The following is a 20,828-nucleotide window of genomic DNA, read 5'->3' on the forward strand; positions in this document are numbered from 1 at the left end:
TTGGTAGTTGAGGATTGTCATAGTTATTTGCAGGGCACAGGCAGCCTCAACACTAGAGATGCCATTTTTGTAAAAAAGGGTAACACTTGGTTTTTTGTTTCAAGTGTTGTTACAATATGTGTGTATAAACCAAGCGTTGAAGTCTTTGCTTAATTACCAGGACTATTTCTATGCTGAACTCATGTGAATAGGTTGTTCTGAAGGAGTTTGGCACTTGAGTATCAATTCGTTAAAAAATAGGGCTTGATAATTCAATAATTTATGTATTTTTTCTGATGTGGAGTTTAATACTATGCACGGGAAAAGTGAAAGACATGCCGAAGCAATTTCTGTCATCCGTTGAAATTTTCCACTGGGTATTGCTAGAAATACGTGTGAGATAATAGTTGATTCAAACTGATTTGTGAGTGGAGGCATAATAATTCGTTCATTTACTGATGCGAATAATTTGTATGCTTTTGGTATCTGTATGTTTTTCTGATTTGTGATACAAATATTTGCATATGAACTTGGCTGTTGGTACGTTCAGTTTTAAGGGGAAATATATCATCGGTATGTCACTTGTTAATTTTAGGTAAGAAAGGTGAAGAAGTTTTGGTTCAAGGAGGTGTTATTGATGATCTTGCAAGATATCTTGTTGAACAGTATGGTGTCCCAAAAAGATATATCGAAGTGCTTGATAAAACAAAGAGGTGAGTGTCAAGTTTACATTCCTATTCAATGTGACCTCTGTTTATCTTTTATTTGTACTAGAGAGGAAACCAAGATTGATTGAGTTGTTTTTACAAAGACATCTAGATCCATAACATAAACTTGTTTTATTGGTCCCGATAAGAAAATAGATAAACTTGTTTTATTGTTATCTTTAGGTAAGAAAATCGATATATTTCTGTTACCGCTGCTTGATGTAAACCATACAAATGAGAGGCTGAATCGAAAATAAAGTTTTTGTTTTATCGAGCTTTCAGATACAACTGTAGGTATGGAAACATCTATTGTTTTATTTCTTGTACTAATTTATTGGGACGCTCCTTGCGCATGTGCCTGTGTTAAAAAAATCACATAAACAAATTAAACGACATTGCTTTTTTTAACATGTTTGTTTAAAATCTAAATGTTGTTCTATACTTGTATATATACTAGATATTGAAGCGCGTGCCAACACTGGCCTAATATATGTTACTCACTTGTCACACTTTATGGGCTTGTTTGGAAAGCCACTCTGGTAAAGGATTTGGTATAATTGGATGTAATTACACCATCTGACATATTTGGTTGACCATGTAATTAATTGGTCAGCAAGTAATTTGGTATAATTGGCAGGGGGTAATTATACTCTACAATTTCTAGAGGGAGGCTGTGAATTGGTGTAGTTGTGTAATTACAAGCTGATTACTTTTTAATTTCTTCATTTTATTTTTATTTTTATTTTTTTCGTTTTAATTTATTTTTTATTAATATTTTTTAATTCTTATTATCTTTATCATTTTAATATTTTCTAAAAATATATTTTTTATTATTTAAATTTCATTTCCTTCTCATTCTCAACCTTTACTTCATGTGATTCCATGCAATTTTTCGTATTATTTTTTTTATTCTATGTTTATTAATTTCATTAAAATAATTTTGCTATTATTCGAATTTTTAAATTAAAGTAGAAATCATTGTTGAATAAAGTTTCAGATTTACGTTTTTCTTTTCTTTTAAATCATATTTATGTACGTTATGTTGAAATTTGACATAAGAGTAGTATTATGTTTAAAATTTTATTTTGAATTTAGAACTTATGTTATATTTCCAGTTTCATTTATTTTAGTAGTATTGACTTGATATTTCACATTACAAGCCATTTATTTTTTAACTAGACTTGATAGATCATCTTTTTATCAAATGTTTTAATAATTTTGTGACATTATATTTATAATATTAATGTTTTTATGAAACATGCATTTCATGATGTTGAAAGAAATCTTTTATTTTTAGTTTCTATGATTAATTAATTAAAATATACTAATTTTAAAAAATATAAATCAATTATTTTTTATAATATTAGTATGAACATATGTTTATTAATTAATATATTCTTAAAAGATAATATATATTAAATATTTAGTTTAATATCATTTATAAAGGCCCTTAGTCTAATATAAATTTTAAGTTTAGATAATTAACTTTTATTTATAAAATTTAATATAACTTTGTAATTACACTTGTGCAACCAAACACTACAATTGTAATTACACTGTAATTACATTGTGACAAACAAATAGGTCATTGTAATTATTAGATTGTGTAATTACTAGGTTGATAATTACTACCGTAGTAATTACATCAATTTCAATTACGAGTGACTTTTCAAGCAGACCCTATATGATACAAATGGAATTTCGAAAGTCAATTAATTTTTTTAATGATAGTATTTTAAGTTATTAATTATTGTGATTTATAATACCTTTTACATAATTTTCAGATAATATATGTTACTCCTTATGTCCCAATTTATATGACACCAATAAAATTTCAAATCAATTTTTTATGTCTTTTAAATATTTTAAGTTGTCAATTGTTGTGATTTATAATATCTTTTACGTTATTTTCAACTAAGATATGTTACTTCCTCTATCTCTATTTATGTGACACCGATAGAATTTCAAGAGTCAACTCAATTTATTTATATGTCTATTAAATTTTCAAGTTGTTAATTATTTTGATTTATAATACTTTTTAGTCATTTCAAAAATTATATGTTACTTTTTTTCTCTCAATTTTAATGGCACAAATAGAATTTGAAGAGTCAATCTAATTTTTATTTGGCTGTAAATATTTATATGTTTTTTTTATAATGTTAATTATTGTAATTTATGATATTTTTTTTATGTAAGTTCTAATTATAGAAATTATTGAAGATTCTTTTTTAATATTTAAATGACTAAAATATCCTTTAATGGAAATGTAATTTCAAGAAACACACATTTCGTCGTCGATATGTGTGCTCTAGATTCTTACTATAGTATAATAATTGTGATTTATAATATTTTTATGTCATTTTAAAATAATATATGTTATTCTCTTTGTCTCAATTTATGTGATACTGATAGAATTCTGAGAGTCAATCAAATTTTTTATATGTTTTTTAAAATTTTTAGGCTGTTAATTATTTTTATAGTACGTTTTAGTCATTTCAAATGATATATATTACTTTTTTTGTTTCAATTACCGTGGCATCGATAGAATTTCAAAAGTCAAATCAATTGTTTGTCTTTGAAATATTTTAAATTACTAATATGTGATTTGTAGTATTATTTTTACGTAATTTTTAAATATATAACAGATTAAAAAATAATAAGAAGACAAATAAATTATTATTATTTTATTTTTATTTTCTTACTTTGCAAAAAAAAAATATAAGACAATTTTTTTAAAAATTAAAAGTAAAAAAAGTAACTTTTTTTTAGAGGAAAAGGGTATATGAGCCATTTTTGTAATGATGTGGGTATATATGAACCACTTTTGTAATGATAGGTGTATGTGAGCCATTTGTGTAATAATAAGGGTATATATGAGTTACTTTCATAACAGAGGTATATAAGCTCTAATGGACAAATTTGAGAGGTATATCAAGACTTTTTCACTTTATTATTTGAAAATGACTTAAAAAGTACTATAAGTTATACAGTAATTATCAATTTAAAAGACTAACTCTCCAAATTTTATTAATATAAGATAAATTAAAAAATAAATAGTAATATATATTAAGTCTGTGCTGGCATGAACACCTGTGTCTAGTTTTATCAAAGAAATGAACCAATTTATATAATATAAAAGATTGAGGAATTTTTTTTAGATAGACAGCATATATTGAAAAAATACAAATAAACACATTAGCAAAGACATGAAAAGAGGAAAAGTAAATGGGCCTCACATGATGTATAACTTTTCGGCTGACAAGTAATTAATGGTTGGGTTAATTGTCCAATAATTTAAATGTACAAACGTAAAGCAAGTAAATATAACACTGTTAAAGAATGATCATTCAACAAAATCAAAAGTATCCTTAGCTAGGAAGTATACATGTCGACCAACACCTGTGTGCTTCCTAGCGGCTTATATATAGTAGTAACTAGTCAATTAAATTGGTATCTTGAAAGTATAAATGAGTCATTTGTGTAATGATAAGGGTATATATGAGTCACGGGGATATATAAGCTTTAAATAAAAAATTTGAAGGATATATCAAGACCTTTTCAATTTATTATTTGAAAATGAGTTAAAAAATATTATAAGTTATACAATAGTTAACAATTTAAAAGACTAACTCTCAAAATTTTATCAGTATTATATAAATTAAAAAATAAATAGTAATATATATTGAGTCCGTACTGGCACAGACACCTGTGTCTAGTTTTATCACATGAACCAATTTATATAATATAAAAGGTTGAGAAAAAAATTAGATAGACAGCATATATTGAAAAGATCCAAATAAACACAAATCAGCAAAGACATGAAAAGAAGAAAAGTAAATAGGCCCCACATATATATAACTTTTCGGCTAGCAGGTAATTAATGGTTGGGTTAATTGTCCAATAATTTAAATGTACAATCGTAAAACAAGCAAATATAACATTGCTAAAGCATGATCATTAAGTAAAATCAAAAATATCCTTAGCTACAAAGTACACATGTCGACCAGTGTGCTTTCTAGCGGCTTATATATAATAGTAACTAATCAATTAAATTGGTTGAATATCTTGAAAGGTGTCTTTTATCTGTGAGATTAGATAACACAATATACTAAAAAGAAAGAAATTAAATGATAAGGTTGGAATAATAGTCAATTAATCTACTCTAATATTATATTATTGAATTTGATGTGCAGTCGTAAAGATATTGAACTTTACGTGTATAATGGTGATAGGTGATGGGTATACATTACTAAAAGAGGCGAATGGTTATAAGATATAGGCAGTTTATTTATTTATATTAACATTATATACTACTATATTCAAGTAAGATACATATTATGTTAATTAAAAAGAATATTCTCTTATATAATAAGAGGGAGTTAAGCTGCTTAAGGAAGTAGCAAGTCGACATGCCTGTTTGATGGATGAAAAATCCTTCATTTTTATGAATTTTTTTAAAAGAATGGGAAAGTTTTCTCATCGTTGAGGGTACATTTGTAATTTTTTGGTGGTTCTTCCATTTTAATTTATTTGTATTTTTTATTTTTTTTATATATTTAAAAATTATAAAAAAAAATGCTATAGATCATGATAATTGACAGCTTAAAATATTTTTAAAAACATAAAATGAAATCGATTGATTCTTGAAATTATCTATTGATTGTCACATAAAATGGGACAAAAGGAGTAATATGTATTATTCAATTTGGAAACTATAGAATTTGTGCTTTCCGCTGCTCAAGTAGGCTACAGATTGACATGCTTGCTTGAGCAACTTAAGGGTATATTTGTAATTTTTTGGTGGTTTTTCCGTTTTAATTTTTGTCTTATTTAATCATGATAATTGACAACTTAAAATATTTTTAATAACATAAAAATAATTCGATTGATTCTTAAAATTAATCTATCGATGTCACATAAAATGGGACAAAAAGAGTAACATGTATTATTTAATTAGGAAACTATTTAAAAAGTATTGTAAATCTCAATAATTAACAACATTCGATTGACTCTTGAAAGTCTATCTGTGCTACATACATTTAGACAAAGAGGGTAATATATATTATTTCAAAACTACGTAAAAATCACAATAATTAACAACTTAAAATATTTAAAAGACATATAAAAAGTTTGACTGACTCTTGAATAGGTGCCTACATAAAAGTATTATAAATCACAATAATTAACAATTCAAAATACCTAAAAATCATATTAAAAGTTAATTGGCTCTCTAAATTCTATATTGACTTTCTAAATTCTATCTATGTCACATAATTGAGACAATAAAATAATAGATATTGAGCTCGTACTAGCACGGGTACATGTGTCTAGTACTTTATATAAAATGAAGATAATGCCGTCATAATTGACCTATTTTACGTAGGCATTGAAAAGAAACAGAGAACAATTAAGTTAAATTATAATACGTAAATTTTCAAAAATCTGAAATTAAAACATTAAATCGAGGGAAAAAGATCTGATATATTACTCAACTTTGTTATTTAGAACTGACCTACGCCTCTTTATATAAGTGGCTCACATAATCTTTATCATTATAAAAGTGGCTTACATATACCCCTATCATTACAAAATGACTCACATATATTCTTTTATTCTAACGGAAGTTAAAAAAATACTTTAAATTTTTTGATTTTTAATTTTTTAAAATTTCATGTAGAGGGATATATATATAATCTTTTTCGCACTTGATTTTTTTGACTTCTTCGATTATTATTATTTGAGTTTTTTTTTTCTTATTTCATTTTTTCCTTTCATTCTTTTATGTAAAAATATGAGACATGCGTGAATGGAAAATGAGAAAAAAGTCAGTAAATTTTTTTCATACTAATACTTTTCATGACTATATTGTAATTTAAAATTATTTTTTTCGACTATATTTAATTTAATTTTTATATTTGTAAAAAATTTGGGGCATCCATAATAAATTTTATAAGAAAATTAGTAAAAAAATAAATTTGACCATCAAAATGATAAATTTAAATTCGCCGTTAAATCAAATAAGTCAAAAAAAAAGTGCGTGTGAGAATTATCAAATCTACTCTACATTTATTTTTTTTTAATAATTTTTTTTAAAAATAAATTTAAAATTATTCTTTTCACTTCCGTTAGAGGAAAATGATATGTGTGATCTATTTATGTAATAGTAGGGGTATAGATAAACCCCTTTTATAACAAGTGTATAGATGAACCCTTTTTATAACAAGTGATATATATATTAGCTCTAAATGTCTCATATCACGTAACTGAATCTATTGAGATCGTTTCTCCCTCAATTTTTTTCATCAACCTGTGGACAACGATTGAAGATCAAGATTTTGCATTTGTTGTAAGTAATTCAGACATGAAAATAGTGAGTGTTGGTTTGGAGAAAAGAAATAGTCCAATGAGGAAGAGTTCCAGGAAGTGCCCAAAAAGATAAAAAAGATAAAAAAGAAAAAAAAAGTGGAGAAAATAGGCCAAGCAAGTTGGTAGCTATGGGGTCAAGAATAACAACAAGACATGGAGGAGATATGAAAGCAAAGCCTTAAATTCAGGGGGTGGACATAAGATGTCTAAGGTTTAACCTAGTGATGTTGCTTCTACTTCTTATATACAAAGTGGTAACTTAATGAATTCAGATTGTGTCATCTTTAATAATCAGTTTTTTAGTCTAAATTTGGGACCAAACATTGGTCATCTTGAGGACCCTGGTAATACCCATCACCTCAATGATAATAGCTACATGAATCATCAGGGGTCTCAACTAGCCTGTGAAGTAAAATGAGGTGTCTCATTTTGCAGAAGCATAGAATTGGAAACAGCCTCTGGCAGAAATGCAAGGTAAGGCTGCGTACAACAGACCCTTGTGGTCGGGCCCTTCCCCGGACCCTGCGCATAGCGGGAGCTTAAGTGCACCGGGCTGCCCTTTTTATAGAATTGAGATCTTTGATTGTCTTGAAACAAAAATTATGAATTATAAATTTGTGAATCTCTTGGGGAAAGTTGGCCAAGGGTGAACACTAGGTGTAACTATCTATGGCCCAAATAGTAAAATTTGGCTGTTTTGGAAGCCTCACCTACAAGTGCAAGTATTGTTGATAAAGGAGTTGTACATACGTTGAAAAGTTAAGAACCCTGCAAACTCCTTTACTTTTGTCACTGTGATATACACAAAAATTGAAGCTCAATATAAATCAGTTTTGTAAATAATATTACAGGGGTATGGTTGGTAGTTCAACACTGTCCTTTCTTCAGAGGACAGATTGGGTCGACAATGGAAAATGCTTAAACACATGAATTTAGAGTGTGTATTGATGCACTTCAACTCACCTCTTTAAATAATAACAGAATGATAGAGTGTATTAAAAGGTTGATTGGACTCTTGGACATTTCCCGTAGGTTCATTCTTATGGACATGTAGAAGTTGATTTCCTTAACCTAGGAGTCTCTGACCACTCTCCTATTCTTATTGAATTTTGGCCTCAAGTAAACATCCGCCCAAAACACTTTAAACTGTTTTAGAAAGCTATGCACCACCCTGAGTTCAAAGGAATTCTATCCACTAATTGGTCAAGATAGTTTAAAGACACATTTTATTTAACTTGTGGCAGAAACTCAAAGATTTAAATGCTTATGTAGTTTCTTACAGTCAAGAGTTGCAACTTGTTAGATGGGATTTATTCAGTCTCAAAAGGCTAGTCATCCATTAATAATTACTTGGTTGAAGAAAAAAAGTTGATAATGATGAATATGAATATGTGGAGCAAAGTTGAGGAAAAAGCACTGAGACAAAAGCTTAGAGCTACGTGGATAGCTGGTGGTGATGCAAATACTGAATATTTTCATGCTCAATGGAAGATGAGTTACATCAGGCTGATGCCGTTGGTAAAATATTTTTTAATCCTATGTAGGTGGAACTAGAATTTATTTAGGCCTGCTAGTCTTTCAGTTGAGGAAATGTTATGTACCAATACTGAAGTAATTCACAGGGTCCCTTGCCTATCTACCCGTAGAAGTGCCTACTGATCAAAGAAGTCACAACTAAGGAGATCCTAGCTGCTGTTAAAGATATGTCCGCAGAGAAAGTTTAACGGATTGATGGTACCTTATTAAGTTATTTACAGAGAATCAAGACCTGATTAAATCTGGTGTACTGTTGGATGTAAAGGAATTCTTCTTCTTTGGTAAATTACTAAAGGCTTTTAGTTATACTGTATTACTAGTTCCCAAAATCAATCCCTAACCCTATCAAATATTACAGGCTTATTGCTTGTTGCTCCACTGTGTGTAAGATTATCACTAAAATCTTAACTAGTAGGATTAAAAGGATAGTCAATATCATTGTTAGCCCTTCTCAGACTGTTTTATTAAGGGTAGAAGCATTATTGCTAACAAAATATTTAGTATAAGTTACCTATATGGTACATGATACATTTGAACTTACACCTCAATTAAAAATTATAAAGTGGTTGTTGTCAAATATAAAATTCATCCAGAGTTGGCACTGATCCCACATGAAATATGGAGGAAATACGTCTACTAACACTTAAATTCAATTATAGTCAATATTTTCAGAAGGTAAAAATGCATAAAGTAAATGAGAGGTTTTTGTTTCAACTTAGTTATTAGTAAAAGTAATCACAGTAGCTGAGTAAGACAGACTTAGAGTTCTGATCAATAGATGGAAGACACTAGGAATGTGCTCTCCATGATGTCGTAACTCAGGAGGCGTTCCGTACTAGTAATTCCTTCTCAACGCGTAGCATGCAAAATCTAACAAGTTAGGGACACCTAAATGCCTCTCTAACCTATTAGATGAATTTCACTCATCACCTCTTGTCACAATCCAGACCTACTCATAACACGATGATTAAACCCCCAAAGGGATCCAACCAAGTCTCTTGAAATATCATTAAGCATACATGAGGTAAAGAAAACATGCTAAGACAAGCGGAAGAATCATCTCCACATAGAAGTCAAGGAAAATAAACTCTAACGAAGGGTCCAAAATGGACTTCAACTTGAAACGTCTAAACATGTCTCTATTATAGACTTTGATTGGGGGCTTAGGACAAGTTCCTAGCTCACCCAAATCATATGAGAAAATCAAAGTAGCAATATAAAAGAAAAATCACGTCCTCGACGAATGAGGACTTGCCAACTTTTGAGTACTAAGCAACTTTAGCCATGAATAGGATGATCATCGTCCGCTCCTACATTATGAGACAATGTAGGCAAAATATGCTTAGTACATAGAAGGTACTAAGTATGTGAGTTATGCATGAAAAAGTAAAGAAACATGAACAATATGACATAAGATGCATGAACAACATAATGAGCATGAATTAAACTTAAGGCATTTGAAATATCATGTAAACTATGGTCAAAGCATCACAATTTCATAATAAACTTTTCATCTTTGCATATAACTTGAATGTGGGATAAGACCTTTAACCGATATTTTAAGACCATGCGAGCTATAACATAGAATCTGATGCAACCCCACATCGAGAAGAGAGAGGCTACTTGCCAAGTTAGACTCCGTGATACTTTAAACTCAATAGCTATATGTGGATCCACTAGCTAGGCCATAAAGAAAATCTACGTGGGCAATGTTTTTTGGGACTTTAGGTTGCTACTAGAATTTTCTTGGGTAACTAACTACGTTACCTGACCGAACCCCACCTACAAGTCCTCTCGGTGATTATTTAATATCCCAACGGAATTCATTAAAAACATGTGAACATCATCATTAACTTCATTATGAAAATAATCATAAAGTAGTTCATTAACTTTAGTGATTCATAGGAATCCATAACTTTGGTGAGAATTGTCCTTATCACCATCAAAACATGATTTATGTGAGAATTGTACTTATCGCACCATAATAATTTTTTTGGATCATAAACGATCATCATTATAACTTTCATCACTAATTCATGAATCTTAACTTCATTCGTAAAAGCTTTCTTTTGAAAATCATTGAACTTATGTTCAACTCATGTAAAATCATCCTTGAACTTGATAATCATGATTGAAAATAGATTTATGCATATGCATTCATAATTCAATTTGAAATCATACAATTCATATAAAAACATGCATATAACAATCATTGATAACATCTGAAAATAAAATTGAAACAACCCAATGCAGTTCATCAAAACTAAGGTTAATAGACAATTGAAATTCATGAGATTTTGAGTAAAAACATTATGGGTGAAAGGAACTCATGGATCAATCCCCACATACCTTGGTGAAATCTACTCAAAATTGAAGAAGAACCTTGATGAACTTGAAACTCTACCTTGGAATTTAAAGAAGAACTTGGAGAGAATTTGTGATCTTGCCTTAGGAGAATTTTTTGAAGAATGATTTAGAATAGAGGGAATTTCAAAGGGTTGGGTAGTTATAGGCTTGAACTTGGCCATAATAGTGTCTAGGTTCATTGAACCAAACTTGAAAAAAATGCAATTACACTTCATTAAAACTCGGATTTGGATCTACGAGTCCACTTCTACAACTAGTCCTCAAGTCTACGACTCGTAGACTTGAGTCATCATGCAGGTACTGAGTTTCTGAGATTTCTTAGGACCTCTAATGTTGGGTCTACGGGCCATGATTATGACTCGTCATCATGGTTACAAGTCATCGAATCGACTCATCCTGCAGGTCTAAAAACCTACAAGTTTTAAGGTCTTTGAAGTTTTCTTACGAGTCCTTATTACGACTCATAGTCATTATTACGACTCCTCAAAACTATTCATTCTGTAGGTCTTGTAACCTGCAAATTTCCGAGCCTCTGAAGTTTTTGTTCGAGTCATAGTTACGATTCATCAATGGGATGATGACTCATCTTGTTGAGTCGTAGGACTCTCCTGAGTTTTGGTCCTGGCCAGGCCCTTAGGATTCACTCTACGACTCATCCCTATGAGTCGTTGCAAGGACTACAAGTCGTAGAGTGACTGGTCATTTGAGAGATTTTCTTTGGTTCTAACTTTTAAACCTTCGGGGCCTTACAATATCTTTCCCTTGGGAACATTCGTCCTCGAATGAGATTCAACAAGCATAAAAATGACAGGAAAAGAGGCCTAGCAACCCAACATGAATATACTGACACCTTACAATGCATAGGACATAAAAATTTCAAACTTAACATAAAACATGACTTAAAATCAACTTTCATGAACATGTGCATATGAATGACATAGAAGGGACTGAATACGTAAGAGTTCAATTGATTTGAATAAGAAAAACTTACTACCTTAGGCTTGAGTAGAGGGAAAGAGGTTTGGGTATCATTTCATCATATCCGTCTCCACTTCCCAAGTAGTACTTTCTACTTGTTGATTTCTCCATAATACTTTGACAGACCCAACTTCTTTGTTTCTTAGCTTCTTCACTTGCCGGTCTAAGATTTCCACTGGAACATCCTCATAAGTCAAATTCTCTTCAACAGTCATGTCTTCCAAGGGTACAATGGAATTCTGATCACCCATAAACTTCCTCAACATGGATACATGAGACACTGGGTGAACCATAGCTAACTCAAATGGCAAATCTAACTCATAAGCCACCTTGCCAATACGCCTCAATATCTTATAAGGTTCAACATATCTAGGACCCAATTTTCCTTTCTTACCAAAATGCATTACACCCTTCATAGTTGAAACATTCAAATAGACCTAATCATCCACCTTGAACCTCTCCCTTATGAGTCTCACCTTTTCCATATCATCTATTACCAAATCCGGACCAATCAAGTCCATCTCACCTACTTCAAACCATCCCACCGAGGACCTACATCTTCTCCCATACAATGCTTCAAAATGATCCATTAAGATGCTAGAGTGATAACTATTATTGTAGGCAAACTCAATCAATGGTAGATGCTCATACCATCTTCCTTTAAAACCAATAACACATGCCTTCAACATATCCTCTAAGGTTTGAATCATTCTTTTGGCTTGACCATCAGTTTGAGGATGGAAAGCGGTACTTAACTTAACCTTTGTACCAAGACCCTTTGAAACAACTTTCAAAAGTGTGAAGTGAATTGAGTACCTCGATCCGATATAATGGACAAGGGAACACCATGTAGTCTTACCAAATCACGAACATATAGCTTAGCATAATCTTCGGCATCATAAGAAGTCTTAACCGGTAGTAAATGAGTCGACTAAGTCATTCGATCCATAACGACCCAAATGGAATCATATTGTTTCTTAGTATGGGGTAAACCCATCACAAAGTCCATATTCACATCTTCCCACTTCCAAGTAGGAATCTCTATGTCTTGGACTAAACCTCCCGGTCTTTGATGCTCGACCTTAACTTGTTGGCAATTTGGACATTTAGCTACAAGCTCTGCTATAGCCTTATTTATGCCATTCCACCAATACACTTCCCTTAAATCATGATACATCTTGGTGGATCCTGCATGAATCGATTACTAAGAACTATGGGCCTCTTCTAATATCAACTCTCTCAGCCCATCAATAATAGGAACACACAAATGACCTTGATAGCAAAGCACACCATATACCACTTGAGAGAAAGCCTCAATGGCTTTTTCAAAAACTGACTTTTTCAATTCAACTAACATCAGGTCACTATTTTGCTTAGCCTTGACATCCGCTACAAGAGATGATTCTGAAACATTTCGAATAAGGATACCTCCATCATTGGAATCAACCAATCGGACACCTAATCTAGCCAATATACGCGCATCCTTAGTCAACTCCTTCTTACCCTCTTCAACATGGGCAACACTAGTCATAGACAATCTACTAAGTGCATCGGCAACCTCATTAGCCTTATCCGGATGGTATAATACACTAATGTCATAGTCCTTCAACAATTCAAGCCATTTCCTTTGCCGAAGATTCAATTTCTTTTGCTTAAACACATATTGTAAACTCTTGTGATTGGTGAATACATCCACATGGACACCATAAAGGTAATATTTCCAAATCTTGAAAGCAAACACAACCGCCGCTAGTTCCAAGTCATGAGTCAGATAATTCTTTTCATTCACCTTAAGTTGCCTAGAATCATAGGCTATCACCTTGCCATGTTGCATCAAAACACAACCAAGTCCTACCCTTGAAGCATCACAATACATAACAAAACCATCATACCCTTCAGGTAAGGTCAAAATAGGAGCGGTAGTAAGACGATCCTTCAACTCTTGGAAACTCTTCTCACAAGCTTTCAACCATTGGAATTTAACTTTCTTTTAAGTCAAGTTAGTCAAAGGCAAAGATATCGATGAAAACCCTTCTACAAATCTTCTATAATATCTGGCTAGGCCTAAGAAACTCCTAATATCCGAAGGGGACAATGGTCTAGGCCAATTTTTGACCCCCTTGGTTTTCTTAGGATCAACCATAATCCCTTCACCGGATACCATATGACCAAAAAAGCAACCTCCCTTAGTCAAAACTCCCATTTATTGAACTTGACAAATAATTGCTTGTCCCTTATAGTTTGCAATACATTCCTCAAGTGATTAGCATGATCCTCCTCATTCCGAGAGTAACCAAAATGTCATCAATAACCACAATTACAAACATGTTTAAATATTGTTTGAACACCCTATTCATCAAGTCCATGAATGCCATGGGGGAATTGGTCAAACCAATAATCTATTCTCAGAATTGGGTATTTATTCTTGATGGTTACTTTGTTCAATTACCAGTAATCAATACACATATGAAGTGAACCATCCTTCTTTCTAACAAACAAAATGGGGGCACCCCATGGGGATATACTTGGTCTAATGAAACCTTTGTCTAACAAGTCTTTCAATTGATCCTTTAACTCTTTTAGTTCTGCTGGAGCCATTTGGTAAGGATGAATAGAAATGAGTTGAGTGTCGGGAAGAAGGTTTATGCCAAAGTCAATTTTCCTTTCTGGAGGATCCTCACCGGGTAGATCATCCGGAAACACATTCGAAAACTCATTAACAATAGGGACCGACTCTAGAGTAGGGACTTCAGAATTTGTATCCCTAACCCTCACAAGATGGTAGATGCAACGTTTGGAAATTATGTTCCGATCTTTAAGGCACGAAATGAATTGACCTATGAACACAGAATTACTACCCTTCCATTCTAGGACCGTCTCATTAGGGAATTCAAACTTAACCACTCGGGTTCTACAATCAATAGAAGAATAACATGCATATAGACAATCCATATCGATAACATCAAAATTGCTCATATCAAGCTCAACTAGATCACATAAGATACCTTTTTGAAAAATCATAATCGAAAAATTTCTATAGACTCTTTTATCCATAATCGACTCACCAACATGAGTATAAATAGAAAAAGGCTCTAACAATATTTTGGGGCAACATTAAATCTCATGGCCACATAAGGAGTAACAAAAGACAATTTTGTACCCGGATCAAGTAAGGCATAAACATCATAGTGAAAGACCCATAATATACCAATAACAACATCGAGAGTCTCCTCCACCTCTTGCCTACCATGAAGAGCATATAACCGATTGTTGCGTTGACCACCCTTTGGTTACACTTGAGCACCTTGTTGCAGTTGGCCTCTATAAGTAACTTGTCCTTGAGGACGACCATCTATAACCTTACACTCCTTATCATGATGATCCGGTTTGCCATATCGATAGCACATATTCAAACTCGCTACACTCTCCCTTGTAGTTCTTTCCATATTTCTTACATGCGGGGGTTACTTGGCCAATAGGAGCACCTCCTTGAGGCTTAGGATTGGGCATTCTTTTTTTGTCCAACTTTGGAGTAATAGCATTTGAAAATCCTTGACCAGAGTACCTTTGGAGAAAATGAGGACGTCCACCACTTCTAGACTTATCATAAGAGGAAACACCACCATCGGTCCTTGCCCTCTTAGACTCCCTAGTTTTCTCCTTTAACTTCTCACTCTCTATTTGCTCCGCATAGGTCATAAGTGTAGAGATGTCCATCTCCCAAATCAACATAGTCGTCTTATATTCCTTGTATGACCCTGAAATTTAGAAATTCAGAAAACGAGGATAAAAAATATGAAAATTCTCAAACTTGTAATTTTTACACCAGATGATGACAACGGAAGGCCATCACGGGCCGTGGTACGCACCATGCCTCATGGTGTAATTTTTCATTTTTGATAGAAGGTGATGTCTTTGGTACTACTATTATTTTACAACCCTGAAGCTCAGTCCTATAGGGTGAGGTCCACGATAAAGGACCGCAGATCATGGTAAGCCCCACGAGTCGTGAAACCCTCCGTGGTGACCCCTCCCATGAGATCTCAAAAAAGATTCTAAGGTAAAGACCATGCCTCACCACCAGGGCTGTGCACCCCTTCACGAACTATGTTAGTCACTCCTGCAGACTACCCTGCAGGCCTTGCACCATGACCATGGTCTATAGACCGTGAAGGGTTCCGTGGAGCAAGTTCTGAAACCCTTATTTGCAAATCCCAAGACTTAAAGTTTAAGTCGATCATCACGAACACCACCACGGGCTGTGATGAGTATCACGGACTGTGATGGGTCCTCCGTGGTGAGTCCCAGTTTTAATTAAATGAGGGGTAATCCAGAGTCATTTTTCTATTCTTTCATTAATATATATGGATGTTTTTGGGACTACATTCATTACAAAAATATCCTAAATACTCCTAAACCTATTATTTTCCTTTATTAATGCCCAAACAACTTTAAGACTTCTCTCTCAAGGATCATTCAAGGGTTCATCTTCTTCATCAAGTTTGGCCAGGGTTTTTTCAAGAACAATTCTACTTTTTCAATTCTAAGGTCAAATTCAATCAAGCTATTTGGGGATTGATCCATCAGTCCTTTTCACCCATGGAGTCCCAAGGTGTTTACTCAACATATCATGAATTTCAATTGGGTTTGTAACCCTAATTTGATGAATTGAATTGGGCTATTTCAATTATGCTTTAATTATTATATGTGATCATTATAGGTATGTAACATGAATAATATGATTTTTAAGTTGAATTATGAATGCCCATGCATGAAGCTCTTTTCAATGTTGATATTATAAAGTATGATTATGAATTCAATAATTTCAAGATATTATCATGATTTTCATTCAAATTGACTATGCTTATGAGTTTTACTCTAAATTCAAGTATGAATTCTGATAATGAAGTATGATTATGTTCAAGTTATGAGTTTCATGCAAGTATGAAGAGAGGTGACTTAGATCCCTATGTGGTGATCTAGGAACTTAAGGACATGAATTATGCAAGTATGATTTGTAATGATGAAAGACCAATACTCACATTGCAATTATGTCATGAAATGAGCTACTCTATGAATTATGAAGTTTATGAACAAGTTATGATATATGCTAAGTATGCTTACTATGTTATGTATTCCGTGGGATTTGACTTAGCACCGAATGGACTTTGAGGTGGGGGCACTACCAAAAGCCTTAGTAGCAACCTCAAGTCTTTTAAACTACGTGCCACTATAGTTTGTATTCATAGCTTAGCTAGTGGATCCACATATAGCGTATGTACATGACTCGCCTAGCGGGGTAGAGTCTACATTGGTAACTAGATTTCCCTTTCTTTCATTGAATGGGGAGTCATCGGGATTCCATTTTATAGCTCGCATGGACTTATTGTCGGTTATGGTTCATATCCCACATATGTATGTTCTCTTATGCTCAATCATGATTTTAAGTATGTCCTTTTTATGCTTTGATCACTATGGTTGTCTTATGACTTCACTTATCCTCCTTATCATGTTTACAAAAATTGATCATTGCATCTTATAATTTATATTGCATGCCATGCCCTCATACTTAGTACATTCAAAAGTACTAACGCATATTGTTACCTATATTGTCTCATAATGTAGAGGTTGAGGATCACGCTCCTATCATATGTGGCTAGTAGGGTTCTTATCGGCAAAGTATTTGGTGAGTTCTCATCTACCGGGACTAGTTATGAGTTACTTGTTTCTTCCTTCAAAGATGCTTATTTATTTTATGTTGAGGGTGAGCTAGGGACATGTCTTAGGCCCCACCATTTTCATGTAGTAGAGGCATTTGTTGGATATATGTTTAGAGTCTATGTTGTCAAATTCTTATACTCTTTATGATTCATGATATAGACTCATTTTTATGCTCTTTTCCACACTTACGTTACCTTATGTATGTTTTATGATATGTTAAGGGGCTTTGTAGGAGCCCTTTGGGGTTTTGATCACCGTGTTATGACTAGGCCCTAGGTCGAGTCATCACAAGCTTGGTATCAGAGAACAAAGTTTAAGATGTCCTAGGGTGTCCAACATGCCATGTCAAGTAGAATCTTATTCATGGTTGTCAAGCGCATCAAATTCATGAATAGGAGGCCATAAGTCGTTTTAGGAAATTCTCATTTCTTTCAGGTCTATGTCGTGCTATAGAGTACACTTTAAGAATTCCTTTCCCTAAGAATTGTCCTTTGCGATTTTCAGAAAATGCCTCCAAGAAGAAAAGACCCTCAAGAAAATGGTCCCCTACCCGAACATGTGTCTAATGTGGAGTTCTGGACCACTTTTACTCTGCTAGCCCAAGTTTTTGCCAACCAAAGGGTTATATCTCCTCCTAATGTTCCTACCCCGGCTTCTAAGGTGAGGGTCTTTACAAGAATGAACCCTGCGGAGTTCCATGGGTCGAAAGTTGATGAGGATCCTCAAGAGTTCATTAGCGAGGTCTATAAGATATTGAGCATTATGGGGGTGACATCGAAAGAGAAAGCGGAGTTGGTGGCTTACCAACTCAAGAGTGTGACTTAAGTATGGTATACTCAGTGGAAGATGGAGAGGATGGACGAAGGACCTATTGAATGGGAAGACTTCAAACTTGCTTTCCTTGATCACTTTTTCCCTCTTCAGCTAAGGGAATCTAAGGTGTTGGAGTTCATAAATCTTCAACAAGGCAATATGGAAATGAGGGATTATGCCCTCAAGTTCACCAAGCTCTCTAAGTATACCCCTTCATTGGTTGCCGATCCACATGCCTGAATAAATCAATTCATATCAGGGTTATCCAACTTGGTTGCTAAGGAATGTTGTACCACCATGATTATTAAGAAGATGGACATATCTCAGTTTATGACCTTCATTGAGCAAATTGAGGGAGAGAAACTCAAAAAGATGAGAATAAGGGATTCTAAGAGGGCTCGGTATGAAGGTGTGATCTTAAATGCTAGGTCCGATAGTGGTAGTGGCCGTTCTCAATAATGCCAAGGTTCAGAAAAGAAGTTTGTTAATGATAAGGTACCATATGGTACCCTAACGTTCAAGGAGGAGGTGTGAATTCTAGTTGCTCTTCATTTCCCAAGTGTGCAAAATATGGAAAGAATCTTCGAGGGAGATGTTTGATGGGAACGGGTGCTTGCTTTGCAAGTGGCAAGATAGGCCATAGGCAATCCGAGTACCCTCATGTTTCTAACAAGGGTAGAGAAGGTCTTCTGCAAGGCTAAGTTACTCGAGAAGGCCAAGTTCCACAAGGTGCCCAACTCAACCTAAAGGTGGTCAATGCAACAATCGGTTTTATGCTCTTCATGGTAGGCAAGAAGTGGAGGAGACTCCCGATGCTGTTTCTAGTATATTATGGGTTTTTCACTATGATGTTTATGCCTTGCTTGATCCGGGTGCAGATTTGTCTTTTGTTACTCCTTCTATGGCTATGAGGTTTGATGTTAGCGCTGATATATTAATGGAGCCTTTTTTCCATTTATACTTCCATAGGTGAGTCGGTAATAGCTAAAAGTGTCTATAGAAATTGTCCTTTGTCGTCCTCCATAAAGTTATCCCTTGTGATCTCGTTGAACTTGACATGACCGATTTTGAAATCATTCTCAATATGGATTGGTTACATTCCTCTTATGCATCTATTGATTGTAGTACCCATAGAGTCAAGTTTCAATTTTCTAATGAGCCTATTCTGGAATGGAAGGGTAATGATTCGGTGGTTAAGGGTCAATTTGTCTCATGTCTTAAGGCCTGGAAAATAATTTCCAAGGGGTGCATTTATCATATAGTGTGAGTTAGGGATGTTGATTCCGAAACTCCTACTCTTGAGTCAGTCCCTATAGTTAATGAGTTTCCTGATGTGTACCCCGATGATTTTCTTGGTGTTCCTCCCGAAAGGGAAATTAACTGTGGCATAAATCTCCTTCCATATACTCAACCTATTTCTATTCCTCTTTACCGTATGGCTATGGTGAAACTTAAGGAGTTGAAATAGAAATTGAAAGATTTGTTGGATAAAGGTTTCATAAGACCAAGCATTTTACTTTAGGGTGCTCCCTTGTTGTTTGTTAGGAAGAAAGATGGGTCACTCCGAATGTGTATAGATTACTGGCAGTTGAGTAAGGTCACTGTAAAGAATAAATATCTAATTCCGACTATAGATGATTTGTTTGATCAATTACAAGGGGCCATCTACTTTTCAAAGATTGATCTTCGTTCTGGTTATCATAAATTAAGGGTAAGGGAGTGTGATATTTTGAAGACAATTTTTAGAACTCGGTATGATCACTTTGAATTTGTGGTTATGTCTTTTGGACTAGCGAATGCCCCTGCAACTTTTATGGATTTGATGAACAGGGTATTTAGGCAATATTTTGATATATTTTTGATCGTCTTTATTGATGATATTTTGATTTACTCATGGACTAAGGAAGAGCATGCCGATCATTTGAGGATCATTTTCCAAATTCTCAAGGACTGTCTGTTTTATGCAAAGTTTAGCAAATGTGATTTTTGCTAAGGTCGGTTGCATTCCTTGGTCAAATTATTTCCGGAGAAGGAATTATGGTTGATCCTAAGAAGACCGAGATAGTTAAGAATTGACCTAGACTGTTGAGTCCTTCTGATATTCAGAATTTCTTGGGATTAGCCGGTTATTATAGATGGTTTGTGGAAGGTTTCTGTTTCATTGCATCACCCTTGACTTCTTTGACTGAAAAGAAGGTGAAATTCCAATGGTTCGAGGTATGTGAGAAAAGCTTCCCAGAATTGAAGGATAGACTTACCTCCGCTCCGGTATTGGCTTTACCAAAAGGTTCCGATGATTTTGTTGTGTATTGTGATGCTTTACGAGTGGGTCTTGGTTGTGTGCTAATGCAAAATGACAAG

The 20,828-nt window shown here is 33.6% G+C and overlaps 1 protein-coding gene across 5 annotated transcripts in view; it reads left to right on the top strand.

Moving 5' to 3' along the window:
* The window catches only part of LOC129902432 (uncharacterized), a 64,612-nt gene that overhangs the window by 12,748 nt on the left and 31,036 nt on the right, over positions 1-20,828 (top strand). For 3 of the 5 annotated variants that reach the window (XR_008770099.1, XR_008770097.1, XR_008770098.1), the window contains exons 8-9: positions 575-692; positions 17,559-17,619. Coding sequence is in view for 2 of the 5 variants with exons in the window: in XM_055977665.1 (XP_055833640.1) it covers positions 575-692; positions 17,559-17,565 (125 nt within the window). In the remaining 3 variants the exon portion in view is untranslated. Of the gene's footprint in view, positions 1-574; positions 961-17,558; positions 17,825-20,828 lie in introns of those variants that run through there. The other 2 variants (XM_055977665.1, XM_055977666.1) reach the window with 2 other exon arrangements.

The sequence above is a fragment of the Solanum dulcamara genome, chromosome 9 (assembly GCF_947179165.1).
Source record: "Solanum dulcamara chromosome 9, daSolDulc1.2, whole genome shotgun sequence".
Taxonomy (NCBI): Eukaryota; Viridiplantae; Streptophyta; class Magnoliopsida; order Solanales; family Solanaceae; genus Solanum; species Solanum dulcamara.